This window comes from Labrus mixtus, chromosome 6 (genome assembly GCF_963584025.1).
Source record: "Labrus mixtus chromosome 6, fLabMix1.1, whole genome shotgun sequence".
Classification (NCBI taxonomy): domain Eukaryota; kingdom Metazoa; phylum Chordata; class Actinopteri; order Labriformes; family Labridae; genus Labrus; species Labrus mixtus.
In genome coordinates, this window is record NC_083617.1 from 21,686,810 (window position 1) to 21,703,256 (window position 16,447).

The 16,447-nt window shown below is 42.3% G+C and overlaps 1 protein-coding gene across 5 annotated transcripts in view; it reads left to right on the plus strand.

The window, feature by feature from the left end:
• The window catches only part of LOC132975729 (cullin-9), a 41,866-nt gene that overhangs the window by 14,423 nt on the left and 10,996 nt on the right, over nucleotides 1-16,447 (plus strand). Inside the window, exons 5-30 of one of the 5 annotated variants that reach the window (XM_061040486.1) lie at nucleotides 351-492; nucleotides 580-770; nucleotides 1,408-1,594; nucleotides 1,669-1,893; nucleotides 2,681-2,879; nucleotides 3,569-3,770; nucleotides 4,157-4,347; nucleotides 4,420-4,616; nucleotides 5,413-5,585; nucleotides 6,476-6,564; nucleotides 6,660-6,765; nucleotides 6,841-7,068; nucleotides 7,841-7,931; nucleotides 8,115-8,286; nucleotides 9,053-9,158; nucleotides 9,307-9,402; nucleotides 9,513-9,688; nucleotides 9,904-10,037; nucleotides 10,804-10,989; nucleotides 12,319-12,348; nucleotides 13,611-13,747; nucleotides 13,977-14,159; nucleotides 14,856-15,013; nucleotides 15,123-15,321; nucleotides 15,655-15,826; nucleotides 16,149-16,303. In XM_061040486.1, coding sequence (XP_060896469.1) covers nucleotides 351-492; nucleotides 580-770; nucleotides 1,408-1,594; nucleotides 1,669-1,893; nucleotides 2,681-2,879; nucleotides 3,569-3,770; nucleotides 4,157-4,347; nucleotides 4,420-4,616; nucleotides 5,413-5,585; nucleotides 6,476-6,564; nucleotides 6,660-6,765; nucleotides 6,841-7,068; nucleotides 7,841-7,931; nucleotides 8,115-8,286; nucleotides 9,053-9,158; nucleotides 9,307-9,402; nucleotides 9,513-9,688; nucleotides 9,904-10,037; nucleotides 10,804-10,989; nucleotides 12,319-12,348; nucleotides 13,611-13,747; nucleotides 13,977-14,159; nucleotides 14,856-15,013; nucleotides 15,123-15,321; nucleotides 15,655-15,826; nucleotides 16,149-16,303 — 4,125 coding nt within the window. The remainder of the gene's footprint in view (nucleotides 1-350; nucleotides 493-579; nucleotides 771-1,407; nucleotides 1,595-1,668; nucleotides 1,894-2,680; nucleotides 2,880-3,568; nucleotides 3,771-4,156; nucleotides 4,348-4,419; nucleotides 4,617-5,412; nucleotides 5,586-6,475; nucleotides 6,565-6,659; nucleotides 6,766-6,840; nucleotides 7,069-7,840; nucleotides 7,932-8,114; nucleotides 8,287-9,052; nucleotides 9,159-9,306; nucleotides 9,403-9,512; nucleotides 9,689-9,903; nucleotides 10,038-10,803; nucleotides 10,990-12,318; nucleotides 12,349-13,610; nucleotides 13,748-13,976; nucleotides 14,160-14,855; nucleotides 15,014-15,122; nucleotides 15,322-15,654; nucleotides 15,827-16,148; nucleotides 16,304-16,447) is intronic. The other 4 variants (XM_061040488.1, XM_061040487.1, XM_061040489.1 and 1 more) reach the window with 4 other exon arrangements.

Consider the following 16,447-nt stretch of genomic DNA (forward strand, 5'->3'; position numbering starts at 1 on the left):
CATCAAATATTTCTGCAGCCAAAACTTTGCTGCAGCTTCATTAACACAACCATCCAACCACAACTCTATCTGGTGTTTGTGTGTTGAGAGTCAGTGGTGACGTTGCCATGTTGCCTCAGATATCGGTGAGACATAATAGCTGTTCTAGGATGTTCAGTTTTAGTTACTGATCCGTCAGATTGAAGGTTTTTCACAAATATAGACACTAAACACAGATTAATGATACACAAAATCAAAATTGAAAAAAACAAAAACAAACAAAAATTCAAGATTGTTGAGAAAAAACATTTGGACTATTTGTGGACCCTGATCAGTACCTGATTGGCCACCTTTATCTGTGTTGTGTTCAGGTGTACTGGAACTCCCTGTCCAGGACTTATTGGGTCCACTGGCACATGGTGGAGATATTGGGCAGCAGCAGCAGCAGTCAGTCTGAGAAGGAGACACAGGAGAAGGCCTCCACCCTGACAGAAACCCTCAAACTTACTACAGGTAAGATCTGATCTGTCTGTCTGCCTACCTGCATTTCTGTCTATGTTACATGAGTTGTCATCATTTTGTCTCTCTGTGATCTCTCAGTGAGTCAGACATTCTTCTCAAAGCCCCCTGGGGGTCTGTACTCCTTGCCATACCTGTCTGAGGGTCTCCAGATGGAGTCGCTGGCTCTGAGCCGGGCTGAGTGGTGGGAGATCCTCTTCTTTATAAAGAAACTGGAACCAAAGCAGCAGCAGGAGGTCAACAGCATCCTGCTGCAGAGCCTTGACGACCAGGTGAGGATGCGGAAACCAAGACATGCCATAAGCAGCAGAATCAAAGCCAGCCGCTGATATGTTGATAAAAGTCTCCTTCTTTTATCATTTGAACATCACTTTTGACCCTTCCCATGAGCCTTCACATTATTTTTTCCTTAGACAACACTTAATTCTTAGCGTAGGTTATCCATTGCAAGTCTTGAAACCATTAACTTGGAATAAATGCACATTTTTTAACATTCATTTTCTGTAAAATAAATTTCCAGCACATGTATTTTTAAAGCTTAGAAAGATGGCAAGATATTGACCTGAGACTCAAAAAGGAGCTCCAAAAACTAATTCAGTATTTTTCAGGGAACATAAAGAATATTCATGTAACAAGTCCGTGGTAGAAGTCCTTCACACCTTCGCCCATCACTTCAGAGCTTCTTATGTTGTCTTCAAAAGAGATGGATGTTTATCTAAGCTAAGATACTCTTAAAAAGGTTTTCAAAAGTCTTAAATCTGGAACTCCAATCATTTTTAATTCGGTAATAGTTTAGAAATGTCAGTTATCTTGTCAACTTAACTTAATTATATCATAAGAAATGATCATGATATACAGATGTCTGTCTGTCTGTCTGTCTGTTGTCTCTGTGTCCTGTCTGTCCTCCAGGAGGCGGAGCTAGACGACTGGTCTCTGATTGGCCTGAGTGTTCACGGCGATGTGGCTAAGAAGCTGCTACACTACCTAAAGCAGAAGCTACCGTCATCATGTCTGAGCGACTTGCTGTGCTCTCACACCTTCTGTAAGCACTACCTGCGACGAGGAGGAGGGATCCTGGAGGACGAGGAGCTGCTGGGTGAGGAAACAGACCGCTCAGTGTTTGTGAAGTAGTCTGACTGACCATGACTGTGACTCTGCTTCGTTTTCCAGCTGAAAGCTCTCTGGGCTCATCCGGCCTGGGAGGAGTTGGAGGACAGAACTCCTCCTCTTCATCGTCAGCCTCTGTCTCCTCTTCCTCAGCGATGGGCTCTGTCTCTAAGAAAGCAAAGAAGGAGATTCCTGCTGATTCAGGCTGCGGCAGCCCCGAGGCAGAGAGCGAGCTGCCTTCAGAGGATGACAGTAGATACCCCGAAGATCTGGAGGACAAAATGAAAGGTGGGGAACGGCTCTGAGGGTTCTGAAAAGGGCGCTGTAGCTACTGTCCGTCGGATAAAATGAAACTTAGTAAAGTTTCACTAACATTTATTTCTAGGCCTGGTCATATCTTCTAAGCTGGTCTTTGTTAAGACAAGACTTTGGTTGCATCCAGCCAACCTTAACTACCAATTTTTTTTAAAAAGGTAAAAAACTAAACAAAAAAAGTTTGAAAATTGGAAAATGAAGAGGGCCCTACACCAAAAACAAGAGTATGCTGACTCCCTCGAAGCCCAACAGTGTTTCATATAAAAAGATACAATCCTCCTTTAAAGATCCAGCCAAGGCAAGAATTGATTGCCCTGAAGAAAGTAGAGAAAAAAGGCTCTTTGAAAACCCCAGACTGGCAGAGGTCCTTCTCCATGATATCATCATGTGGCGTTGGTGACATTGTTCTATATTTCTGCAAGATAAAAGTTAATCAATCATTTCAGTGACACCGATTTTGTGGAGGACAGCTCAGCTGCTGTTTTGGTGTAGACTGTCTGGGTGAATATGAATCTCCCCATAGAGACAATAGAACCAAGTAAAAGTAACTGAAGATTAGGGAACTGTCAGGTCCTGTGTCTTTTTCTGTGGCCCATGATGCTGTCCATGGTGCTGAAACGGTGATCAGAAAAGGGTTAGGGTTACTTCAGGGACACTGCAGGAATACTAGTCTGCAGGAGTTATACTGTGTCAGAAATATCCAGCTACATCTACATGTGTTCCTGGATGTCCTTAAAGCCTGTTGTCCTTTCCTCTTCAGTGTTTAATAACCCCCGGGTCCAGGGGAAGAAGACGATGCTGGAGAAGCTTGGGGAGGTGGTGGATATCCTGAAGAAAGGGGGGTCGGGCTCAGACCAGGCCCAGCAGCTGGCAGCCGTTCTCTTTATCACCAGGCTGCTGGAGGAGAAGGGGGGCCAGGAGAAGAACTCCATGAGGAGCGACTCTGCCCAGACTGTACGGTGAGAAACCACTGCACAGCGCTCCAGGAAGTAAAAGGAGCCATAGGTAGTTCAATAAAGTATGGGAGAACATTTGGAGAACCCTAGTGTGATGTGTTTAAATTCATAGAGAGCCTTGGTAAGTACAGTGTTTGTGTTAGTCTGAGCGGGAGGGTGGATCTGGAAGTGACTAGTTTCCAGCAAATACACACACCCGTTCTGTGGGTATGTCAAATGGCCTTGGATTGAACTACTTTCCAGGAAATACTCAAAGTTTGTTGGTAGTTGTGTGTAAGTTCACAGGGCCTGGTGGTAGTTCAGGAAGCATGGGGGTGTTGAGCAGACAGGCGGCTTCAAGGGTTGTTTATGGTAGTTAGGAGAGTGAGGGTTGTGCGAAACTACTACCTAAACTTTTTCCAGGCCCTAGATTTTTTATTTTTTTTATTTTTTATTTTTTATTTTTTCTCCAGTAAACAATGAAAATATTCCCCCTTCAGGGACAGAGTTTTGTGTAGCATAAAAAGTATTTTTCCTTTTATATCCGTAAGTATCCAGTTTAATTAATTTTGTGCCCAATGGAGGATTTGTATCTTCCAGTAAATACTGATTTGTGTTTCTGGAGATTTGTAACTGTGACATAAAGAAGCAGACAACACTTAAACATTAGACTAAGAATGTGACTTTTTTTGTTTTTGTTTTGCTTCTGGCAGGGACAAGGTGCTGAAGCTGCTGGTGGAGCTGCTGTCCTCATCCTCTAAAGACCTGGTGATCAGTACGCTAAGACTCACTCACCTCATCATGCTCAAATACGAGTGGAGGGTGTCTTTCGCCTCTGAGGGAGGGGTCAAGGCTGTCCTGTCCTGCATGCAGGAGTTCTCCACAGTCACACAAGTCCAGCAGCTGGCGCTCGCTGTAAGTAACAACCCGCTCATCCTCTTAAATCTTCAGAAATCCATTTTGTGCTTTCAGTACTTCACTCAGTGCAGTGCTGCAACAGCACAATACACACAATTTCAGTTTATGGCAGTTTTTTAATTTAACTTAAGCAATTGCAAATTCGAGATTGCACCAAGGAGTTTTGCCCTACATGACTGAAAGCTGACTCTTGCTTTGTGGAGTTTTTTTTAGTCATATGCTTTATATAAATATCAAAATTTGGCAACTTGTGAATTGTCTGTTCTTTCTGCAGTTAAAATAAAATGCCTGTCAGAATGACTTTTAAGATTCAGCTATCACATAAAAGTGTACTCACAGCAGCATTCGTTTTATGAGCCTGTGTTGTTTTCGTGGTTTGTCAGACTCTGAAGGTGATCACTGGAGCCAGTAAACACGACCTCCGCAGCGTCGGCAGCAGCCTCCCTCTCTCTGAGTCTGGCACTCAGATGATGTTGGAGATCTTTGCCAGTATCGGCTCGGCCACGCCTGAAGGCTCCAAAGGCCTTCTGGGAGCCATCCCTGCCGCGATTGATCTCATGCTCAAGACTAAAGGGTGAGTTACTGCTGAAGGTTCAGGTTTTACCTCCTCCAACACTCTGATCCTGATCATTGATCCTCTGTGCAGCTGCATGCTGTCGGTTCGTAACGGCCTGCTGGTCATCATCATGCTCATCTCGAACCACAAAAGCCTGGCGGAGCAGCTGGTAGCTTCTGACGTCACAGCAGTCCTCAATAAGTGTCTGACTCTGTCCAGAGCCGAGACCATGCTGGCCATCATTGCCCTCAACCACATCTCCATGGTGCACAAGCTGGACAGCAAAGGTAACATGAGCACTCTGACAGTAGGGCTGTGTGATAACATGATCTTGATTGTGGATCAAGATAAGTTTTTATGTTTTGTCACTGTGTGAAGCCCTGCTGACATTTTCCCTGCTCATCGGGGATTTTTGGTTGTTCCTGTTATTTTGGATCTGGAAATCTGTAGCATGCGAGTTAAAACATTTTAAATAATATTTTCTAAATAAACATAATGTAGCAGAATGTACACCCATGTATTCTTGACTGCACCCATACATTGTTAAAATACAATGTTGTGAGATGTTTTGAAAAAGTAGTTTGATATACAGTTTCATATTTTCAAAAGAAAGTACTGCACCTCTTTAACTCAAGTTATAATTTGAAGTCTACTTTGACTCAAGTCACAAAGTTGTGTCCAACACTGGCTAACACGGATGTTAACCTATGACCCACTGTGGACAGGGCTGCAGCAGCAGATTGCATTTGAGTCACTTACATTCAGGATGATTTCCTCGCTCTAAATGTGGTCCAACATTTTCTCAACAGTGGAACCTTTTGTATTCCTCCATGCACTGATACTTCTGTCAGCATCACAGATAAGTTTGGCAACAACAGCAAAGCTACCCGGGCCTTGAAGAAAGGGCTACATTTCCCCAAAGTCTTAAAGAAGAGCAGAAGGAAAGAATCAGTACAGACATATGAAGAACATCCAACAAGCCACACTCCAGTCTTCACCCAAAAACCTGTAAAAAGTTGACCGTAATAAACTATAAACTTGTCTCCTGGTTGTTAACTGCAGTGTGTCTGTGTCTGTGTTCAGAGTGTCGGGAACAGCTGGACTTTAAGGACACGGAGCTGCAGATGTTGGTGGTCAGTCTGAAGGAGCTAACAGCCACAAAAGAAGTGATCCAGACACTTGAGCAGCTGCTGTGTGATGACGCATCGCAGCTACTGTGTGACGATGCCTCAAAGCTGGAGGAGAAACGCAGCCAGGTACACTCAAAAGCTCCTTTCAGATTGCATTTCTGCGACAGCTCCGCAACAAGCCCCGCCTTCCTTACGACTTTGTACTTTCATATTGTTTACCCAACGGTGTAATATTGATGTCCCAGTCTGATTTCAAATTACATTACAGCGTTGCAGCAGCATGACATACAATCACACATGGCCCTGCATCGTTCACTGACCCCGCCTAGCCCCTGTATCTGTTACTACCTCTGACGCCACAGAGGTGGGACGACTTGGCTCCACCATAACGCCTCTGTGACATTTATAATGAAGGCCAGGAGTGTAAATATGCCTTGAACTAGCAATATAAAAAAATGATACACACATACACTAGGATTTATAATTACATACAAATGTTTGACAGAGCTGTCAAGAGAATCTCAACCAATGAGACTAGCAAGCTGCAGCAGGAGACATCTACATCCGGGCATTGGGTTTTTGTTTTAAAGACGAGAATAGAGACATGTTAATGCAGAAACGGTTGAGAGGGTGTTCGAGACAAGTAAAAAGGAGCAAACAAGATCGGCACACCAAGTCTTAGGAGGAGCATGTGGGCTCGAAATGTCACTTGTCAATAAATCCTTTAAACGGGAGCTCCTTGGTGTGCGGATCTTGTTTGCTTCTTTTTCTCTATCCAGATTCCAAAACCTTGTAGGGACAGCCTTTTGGCAACAAGATCTTTAGATATGCTGTGACTAAAACAAAACTAAAAATCCTCCACACATGGCTCACCTGCTATGGTGAAAAAAACAGATCGCAGGATGAAGATAACAAAAAATGTATGTTCTATTTTCTTGGGTAACTGAATTACTACACTGCGGAAGTAAGTGGTGTGTGTATGCGCATAAATAAGATGATTATGTTTTTATGTTTAGGTGACTCACAGCCGAGAAACTTACCAGGATTTGGTCCGTCTGATGGAGCAGCACCGAGCTGACCGGGCCGTCCAGGTGTCCATCCTCAGGTATTGGCCTATCACAGCCCTGTAACCCTTGACACTAGTGATGCTGCTGCTGTCGTTCTTGTTGATCTTGTCTGATTGGCTCTGTGTTCCTGCAGGATCCTAAATAAGTTCTTGGACAACTACGAGGAAGACGTGCTGCCTTGGCACGAGAGCATCGAGCCCTGCTTGTCCTCCATGACGGCCTTCATCAGCGAACGAGAGGTCAGTACAGTCTAGGACTAGATGGAACAAACCCAACTGGTTATGTGCTTTAACCTCCTGTGATTGGTTGTTCAGGTGGTCCAGCATTTTATCCGCTTCCTGTACCGACTGGCGTCTCTGAACAAAGACTACGCAGTAGTGATGTGTCGTCTGGGGACGAAAGAAGCTCTGGTGAAAGCTCTGGACAAACACAGCACCAACCTGCTGCTGGTCACCGAGCTGCGAGACCTCATCACAGACTGTGAGAAGTACGCCAGCCTCTACAAGAAGATGACCACCAGTGTCCTCGCAGGATGTATCCAGGTAGGCAGAAGGCAAGGAGGGGTGTTCAAGGACCCGTAACAGACACATAAAGACAATTTAGCTTTTTTTTTTTTTTTTACTCTACAAGTATTTCTTGCTCTATTATCAATTTAAAGAACGTAAATAATTAAACAACAATGAAATGAAAGAAATGTGTCTCGGTGTCTTGTTGCAAAAACAATGACAACAGAAATAGAACAAAAAAAGTCAAACTTTAAGAAACAGCACTACTCCTTCTGTCAAAGAACTTAAAAAGATTTAATATATAAAAAAACAATTTGGAAAGAAAATGTGTACAAAGATACAACAGAGGAGTCGTTCTGTTGTCCAGGGATGTTTAAGATGATGTAGAGTGCAAATATCTTAAAGAATAAAAAACTGTTACAGGCGATAGACAATACTTGAATCCTGTGTACATATAATGTAGATTGTTGTGATTGGCCTAAAACTAAATTAGGCCGCATGGATGTGTGTCTGCACGGGAGGGAATCGGGACGAATGGGAAAGCAAATAGAGCATGATCAGATAAATGTGGCTGTTAGGCTTTGTAAATACAAATGACAATAGATTCATGTTCTCCGTACATAATATTAAGAAAATGGAATAATTGTAACCCTCGCTGATCCTAGCTATATGTGATTTTTTTTAAATCAGTAAATTAACTCTTTACTAACCCTGTTCCCATTTCATTGAATTCTCTGAATGAAATGAAACAGCCTCTCTGTGGGTCAAGAAGGCTATCTCACCTTGTCTACCTCCTGTTTCCTGTTAGATGGTATTGGGTCAGATCGAGGAGCATCGTCGAAGCCATCAACCAATCAATATCCCCTTCTTTGATGTGTTCCTCAGGAATCTCTGCCAAGGTACGATTGAACCAAACATTCTGTCTTTATTTTTTTCTGATTGTTCAAAGCCATGGTGTCTTAAATGTAAAGATGTTGCTGTAAAGTCAGTTAATTCAAATACATAAATGTTCTGTTCTTTGAGTGCATGAAGAGAGGTTTAAGATGTTGTGTAGTAACTGGTGTTACTGGTGCTGTGTTCAGGTTCCAGTGTAGAGCTAAAGGAGGATAAGTGCTGGGAGAAGGTGGAAGTTTCGTCGAATCACCATCGAGCTAACAAACTGACCGATAAGAACCCCAAAACCTACTGGGAGTCCAACGGCTGCACAGGCTCTCACTTCATCAACATCTATATGCACAAAGGAGTCGTCATCAGGTACACACTACTGATGCTACTTATCTTTCAATGGGGAAACACAACCTCCATGTACATCAGCATTCTGAATCAAATTAAACCAACATGCAGCACCTTTGACTGTTATTGAATCACTCTGTAGATTTGGCTGCTGCAGGACAGACTCCCCCCCCCCCTCCACTCAAAGCAGCCGTAGTTAGCGCACCTATACTTTCTCCCTTCAGAGTGGATAGCTGCCTTTTTGTCCTTCGCCAATCATATCCCTGATTTGTGCAATTTAGACAATGTAATATCCTTGACTCTCTGAAAGATTAACATAACTTCTGCACCTTTACAAGAAGCCAACAGGACTTGAGAAATGTCATCATCTGCCCACATATTACTTTGAATAGACCACTGCTGCTCTCTCTTCCTGATTTTTTTTTTAAAGCTTCAGAACTTCTAAATCACGTGATATCAAAAACTATTTAAGTTTTGAACCTATTGAAACCCTTATTTACCTCTGATATTTCTATAATACTGACACTGACAGTACTACTAAAGATATTTTACAATGTTCAAAGTGTAAGTACGTGATCAAAGCTGACATACTCAGTGTGCATCCTTTTGTAACTGTGGAGATCTCTCGCTTCATTAAATCATTCAGATTCTTTCTTTAAGCCTTTTTTTTTTTTTTTTTTTTTTTAATAACTCTCAGTCGAAGAGTCAAACGAGAACAACAGTCCACAGTCCAGGACTTAGGACCAACATCGCTAACAAATGAAAATTGTCATCTGTGTGTTTGTAGACAACTGGCCATTCTTGTGGCAAGTGAGGACTCAAGCTACATGCCGGCCCGGATCCTGGTTCTGGGAGGAGATGAGCCCACCAGCATAAATACTGAACTAAACACGGTGAGACTTGACTTCATTATAACAAAGGCCGAGTCAGCAGTTTGTGTATCCACACCTCATCGGACCAAGTCTTTTCTTTTTATTAAAGATTATGTTATTTATTGTATCTTTTTGTTTGGTATTCACTGCATATGGTTTGTGTGTGCAGGTGAATGTGACTCCTTCAGCCAGTCGGGTGGTACTCCTGGAAAACATGACCAGGTTCTGGTCAATCATCCAGATCCGGGTCAAGAGATGTCAGCAGGTCAGACTTTGAGATCAGTCCTTTTTCTGGCTGGCCTCATCAAACCCCACCCGTCTATCTACTGACAACTCCCCTTCACCCACTGACCCCGCCTCTCTTCTCTCTGACAGGGTGGCATTGACACTCGGGTTCACGGTTTTGAGGTTCTGGGTCCAAAGCCCACGTTCTGGCCGGTGTTCAAGGAGCAGCTGTGCTGTCGGACCTACCTGTTCTACAGCACCAAGGCCCACACCTGGTGTCAGGAGGTGATGGAGGACAAGACGCAGCTTCTGCAGCTCTTCAACAAGTAAGAAAAAAATGATACTGTTAATAAGAAAAACAAGAAAAAAACTGTATAAAGTGTAATGTCGTACATGATACAAAGATTAATACTACAGTTATACTGTTATAATACTGCTGCTGATACTGCTGCTCTACAATAGTGTTTTATACTCTGAGTACTCACTATAATTACTGCTATGTATTAATACACAACTACTATTTGTGTGTGTGTGTTTACAGACTGAACAGCGCTCTGAGACATGAGCAGATGTTTGCAGATCGCTTCCTGCCGGACGCTGAGGCGGCCGAAGCTCTTGGTCGAACTTGCTGGGAGGCTCTTATCACCCCAATAGTCCATAGCATCACACTATCAGGTACACACACACACACACACACTTGTCATTCCACTCTTACTGTAGGCATTTTCACACATATACAAACTCTTAGTGTAAGTGTGTTTCTGCAAATGTGAACACTAAAGAACTAATTCTTCAGCACCACTTCATCAGAATATTTTTCCTGCCACCCCATTGTAAAATTTCTGCGTGAAAGTGGGGTGTGTGACCGCAACAGAAGAAGTTCTGGGAAACTCACAGCCGGCTAGTTATGACGTTTATATCATCCAATCCATGCTGATTGTCCACCGCTTGTTCATTGATACTGTGAATACGTTCAAAAATAAGTAGCATTGGGGCTCTGGTGGTGCAGTGGTAAGTGCGTGTGCCACATGTATGGAGGCTTTAGTCCTTTAAGTGGATGGCCCAGGTTCGAATCCAGCCTGTGGCTCCTTTCCCGCATGTCATTCCCCACTCTCTCTCCCTTGATTTCCAGCTCTATCCACTGTCCTATCTCTCCATAAAAAGCCCAAAAATAAATCTTAAAAAAAAAAATTGAGCATTGATATAAAGGTGAAAATTGTCAATTTCTTTGACATTGTGTCCCGCTTCCTGAGCTTCACCCTAGTCCAACAAGAAAAGTCTTCAAGTCTCAAATATGAAAGAGCAACTCATGAAGATTTTAGGGGCAAGCCTGGCTGAATTTTCTTGAGAAAATGCTAGACACACACACACACACACACACACACACACACTCATAAACTTAATCAAAGTCCCTCTCCCTGCTCACTTTGTGTTTTCCCAGAATCCGCAACGTCCAGCCCTCTTTCCTGGCTCCTCAGCGAGTATCTGGATAACGCAGAGTCAGCCCGCCGCTGTAAGAGCAGGGCGGCCATCTTTAACTCCAGAGTGAGACGCCTCACACACCTGCTGGTCCATGTAGACACGAGTCAGGTGGATGACGAAGAGCTCAAACCCCCCGTCAAATCAAGTGAGTGTCATTTTCATGCTTTATTTTTAGTAGTTTAGTCCATCATTTCTCTGAGATAAGTTAATATTTGTTAAGTAACGTTAATTTACACCAGTGAAAAGGAGAAGATCTTTAACAGAATTTATTGAAATGACTAGATAGCTAGATTGAAGTTAGTATTAAAAGTGTTAAATTCTTCCTTTTAAACTCTTTGTTGGGATCAATAAATTCTCACCTGATCATTGATGTTGAAGGATCAGCAACATTTCCTCTGTTTGTATTTTCCTGTCAACTTTTATAAAAGTAAAAATAGACGTTGTATAAAGTAGAAGAATGAGGCTGAACAGATCCTCACATGTTTGTTACAGTCAAGGTTAAAAATAAAGAGTTCCAGAGAAACTGAGGTGAGAAATCTCTTTAGCATCTTTGACATTTTATCTGTGAGTTAAATTTGTGCTTCGGGTAGAAGAAGAGTCGTGGTGTCAGTTCTGCGCCTTCACCAGATGGTTTCTGTCTGCGCATGTTTTGGTTCCAAATTCCGTCACCATGGCGATAAGTCAGTGCCTGTCTCAGGTGAACAACAGCAGAAGACACTTTTATATAAAGCTAATGAGGTTTTAATTAAAGGACCTTCTGTTGTAAATCCTTTAAGGATCAAAGTCACTGTATCTTAACGTATACTTTGAAACAGTTCTATCTTTCTGGACAGCCTGTTCTGACAGATCGATCATGTAGTTTGAACCTGACTTTAGCTGAATCTGGTTCTCGCTGTCTGTACTCGTGAGATAATGTGTTGGCTTGTTTATTCAATGACAACAATGACAATGTGGAAACTCAAATATTTTGCACGTTATCCAATAATGTAGTTTTGATATAAAGAAAAGATGAATAACATCACAGCTCTAATCCATGTACAGAAGTCCTGCTCTGCTTCCTCACAGAGCAACCTGGTGACCAGAAAGAAACAGATATATTAGCTGCACGTCAGTAGTCTTAGAAACGTTCCTCGACCTAAACCGAAAGAAAGGCTGAAAGGATAAAATAAAGTATTTATAGATTGTAGGTCAAATCTTTTGTCATCGTCTACATAAAAAAGACTTGGTACAGTTTTATTTTTTTCAATACTGTTGTCAACATAACCTTAAAAATGATGTTCAGTAAAAATGTGTCCAGACAGTTGAGGGCAATGACAAATGTAACAATGTTTACATGTTTGAATCAATCAGTAAATTCTGTAATAAAATGTAGAGACAGTTCTTATCAAATAGATGCATCAATGAAGAATGTTGGGATTTAATGCTAAAGTGTATGAAGTGGTCCTCCATGTTTAAAGAGTGTTTTTTGTTTCAGAAGGTCTCAACCGAAGCAAAGAGCTGAAGAGTAAGTAACAGCTGAGTACAGAGGCCATTTTGTTTGTTTACACTCTGCTCTGTGACATTTCATGAGTCCAAATGAGGACAGGAAGTAATCATTTGCCCCCTGCTGTTTCACACCCAAAAATGTGTCTAAAACAGACTAGTCTGCTTATTGATTCCATCTGAAGACTAGAAACTCCTCACAAATATGTGGCTGCATGAACAGAGACGACATTGTCTCCTAAAACATTGATTTATAGTAGTTTTACTGAACAAGCAGGAGGAAAAGCATTTTTTGAAAACTTTTTTTTTCAGTGGGAGATGAAAATTCTAGTAATTATTTTAAGTGCAGGGAAATTGTATTATTATATTTAGTATTTGGAAATAATACAAAATCATGAAAGACTAAGGAAAAAAAGCATATATTTACAATTTAGAGGTTGGAATTATTTGGTGTACGACACCCAAAGATCATTTGTACTTAGCAAAAATACAACTTAAAGGCCGGGTTGGTAATTTTCTCCAGATACACTTTTTCAGATTTTGGTTGAAATTGTCTTTAGGTCCTGACAGACATTAATAATTAATGTGCTATGAAAAGGGAATGAAGAGAATCTGTCATCTGTAGCAGGTGTAAGCCTGTAAAAACTTGGACCAATGTCTGCCACGAGGTCCCAATCTGATGAACCAATCACGCCTCCCTGCTCGTTCTCTACCCCTTGCGTGTACTAGTCCACACTCAAAGCGCGTCACGGATGACAGAGTTTATACTGTGAGTTCTTCGTTGGCTGTTGTGGGTTTTAAAATAGTCTTTTTTTTATATATTTAGAGGAGAGGGGATGGGTGTAGAAGGAGCACTATATCATGCTAGTTTTTAAAAATGACCAACCCTGCCTTTAATAAAAGGGATGTAACTGTTAAAGACATTGAGAAGTATGTTTGATTTGAACTCATCCAGCACGGGGCGTTAGCTGACACTTCCTCCTCCTCATCTGAACAAAGTTTAACATTCAGCTTCCTCCAAACAAATGTGGATTCATAAGGATGCGTTTACACTCCCATCTTTTTCTTTCAGTTTGGACTGCTCTTAATTTGACTGCAGACTTCCTGTTCCCATTTTAGTCATGACACTGATGTGGTTTCTTTCCAGATGGTAAAGAAGAACAGAAGCACTGCTTTATCTTTACGTGTTTGGCTGCAGTTTTCATTTCTGTTTCATTTTTGGATTCAGTTTATGAGAAATGGGCTTAATTCTGAGATTCAACATTTATCGATTGTGTCTTCCAGACGGTAAAGAGGGTAAAAACAAAGACAACACTGCGGCCTCTTCTTCCTCCTCCTCCTCCTCAGCTAAACCCAAAGTGAAGAACAACAGCAGCATTGCAGGCATTGCCCTCTGTTGGCAAGGGGTGGTACAGCGCCAGGTAAGACCTTATCGCCACGAACAATTATGTTATCTGTGGTCTGTCATTTTTGTCTTTTGGCTCAAAATGTTTCCTTAAATGGCTTAAAGCATGCTCTTGCTATAAGTGATGGTCACTTCTACATTACCGTGTTTCTAGATGGTCATACATTTGGCTCAGAACTCTCTTGTCCTCAGAGAATGAATTACAATAGTTTGGCGAGACTTAAACATGACCCCTCCCCCCTCAGGTAAAGAAGTTTCTTGAGTCGAGCTGCAGTCTGCCAGACTTTGTGGAGCGGTACCGGACTCTGTACCTGCGGCTGAGGAACGCCATGGAAGAGCTGTTTGGACAGCAGACTGCCTTCGTCCTGGCCCTTCGACATGGCTTCTCTGCTGCGCTGCTGCAGCTCTCGATCCTCAAGGCCATGCACGTGAGTACTCGCAGGCTTACATGGGTGCTAATCGTCATTTGATTACTCTCATTCTAAGCAGGTCTAACTCAGATCTCCATCTGCAGAAATATTCTATAACAGAAGGTCCCACGGAACCTTTGGGGCTTTAATTTTTTTTTTTTTTTTTTTTTTTAAAGAACTGAATTTAACTCAGGAAAAAAACCTGTCATTGATCTGGAATGAACCAGATGTACTGATTCCACCCTTCACCACACAGAATTAAACCAGCTTTAATAAAGCTCTCTGCCCTCTGCTGACTAGTTTGATTAATTTAGGCTAATCCCTAAATATATTTAAATACAGTGAGCATATTCTTGGAAATGAAGGCTGAAAATTGTAATGTGTGCAAATCACCAAATATTAATAATGGAAAAAACCTTGTAATGTTCACAATGTGCAAGAATATGCAGTCTTCTTCTTCTGTGATCATTTGTCTGACAAAACAAAGTTTAGAGTGCTGCAATGGGCTTCAGGGACTTGTATTGAGCACTTTTTTTATTGTGTTGCTACTTTTTGTCAACAAAAATCACAGTCATGGAAAACGTCCTCTGAAGATCAATGATAACTTATTAGAACCTATAGTTTTAAATGTATCACAGTCCTTCCTCATGTTTTTAGTTGAAACGTTTAAACTCAAGCTTTTAAACATGTATCATATGTTGTTATGTTATGCAGGTGAGTGAGCGCTTCGCTCAGTACATCGACCAGATGATCCAGGCCAGTGGAGCGGCGTGCGGCAGTGTGCAGACGCTGGAGCGGCTGCAGCAGTTTCTGGAGCCCATGCTCTTCCTGTCGGGCCTGGAGCTCGCCAACACCTTTGAGCACTTTTACAGGTCTGAATGTTACGACCCCATCTCAGCTGCAAAAAGTGACAGCATGTTCTAAAAACATTAAGACAGGATGCAGGAAGGAACCCTAACCAGTGTGTCTCTCTCTCTCCAGGTACTACCTGGGCGACAGGCTGCTGGCTCAGGGGAACGTGTGGTTGGAGAGTGCTGTGATCGATCAGATCGGCAGCTGCTTCCCGAGTCGCTTCCCTCAGCAGATGATGAAGAACCTGAGCGAGTCTTCAGAGCTTCAGCAGGAATTTCACCTGTATCGCTTACAGCAGCTGGACCGTTGCCTGCAGGAGCACGATCAGGTCAACAAAACACCACTAAACCTTCTGGAGCGTCATTTAGTGGGAATTTGATTTTTGATTCTACTTAATGTGGAAAAGTTTGATTGCTAGCCTCTCTACATCGACTTTCAAGTTAATTTATCAAAAATAAACTGTTTAAGGGGAGGTCTTCAAACTTCCAAGGAAACACACATTTCATTGATTAAAAAAAAATGATGTGGATCATGTGTAGCTAGGGGACAATAAGAAAATGACTTAATGATATCTAGAGCTAAAAGGCTTCAAATTCCTGCAGGAATTATCAGTTAAGATGTTGCGTTTAATACAGATTGTCCTTTTGTGTTGTTGCTGCAGATGATGGAGGAGGAGTGGGCTGAGACAGAGGAGGAGGCGGAGGTCCATGTTTTGGTTCTGTCTCCTCGCTGCTGGGCTGTCTCGTCTCTCTGCTTTCTGGATCAACCTGCGAAACATTATCCAGCTGAACTCTGCTCCTACCTGAACCAGTTTACACAGTTCTACACACACAGTAAGTATCACTTATAACAAGGCTTAACTCTGTTACAAACCTGGCTTAAATCAGGTTTAAACTAGTCTCCTCTTATTTTATAAACAAGGCTTTACTCTGTCTTAGAGTATTCATAAATCAGTTTAAACACCCTTAAACTATGCCTATCCTTTTCAAAAGGAGTTTAAAATCTTTTATTTGACCAGACTTAACCCAGTGTTTCACTACTCTTATTGTAGCTGTTATCCAGACTAACATTCTGCTTATACAAATCTTTCTCTGTAATGTACGTCTGTATGTTTGTACGTCTAATTTTCACATCTCTGTGTGTCTCTTTGTTTATGCGTGTCAGGTCAGTCCATGTACGGTTTGAGTCACTCAAAGCCTCGACGGCTGCAGTGGACATGGCTCGGTCATGCTGAGCTACAGTTCGGCTGCTGGACGCTGCACGTCTCCACACTCCAGATGTTCATCCTGCTGCAGTTCAACAGTCATGAGGTAACACAAACACTCGATAGACACTTTCATATGGAGTCCTTTAGCAGTACTATGAGCTGGCTGTGCCCACTGTCTAATGACAGGGGTTGTGTTAGCAACGGACCTCCGTTAGCCCTGCAGCTAGCTCCAGCCATCCTGGGGCTA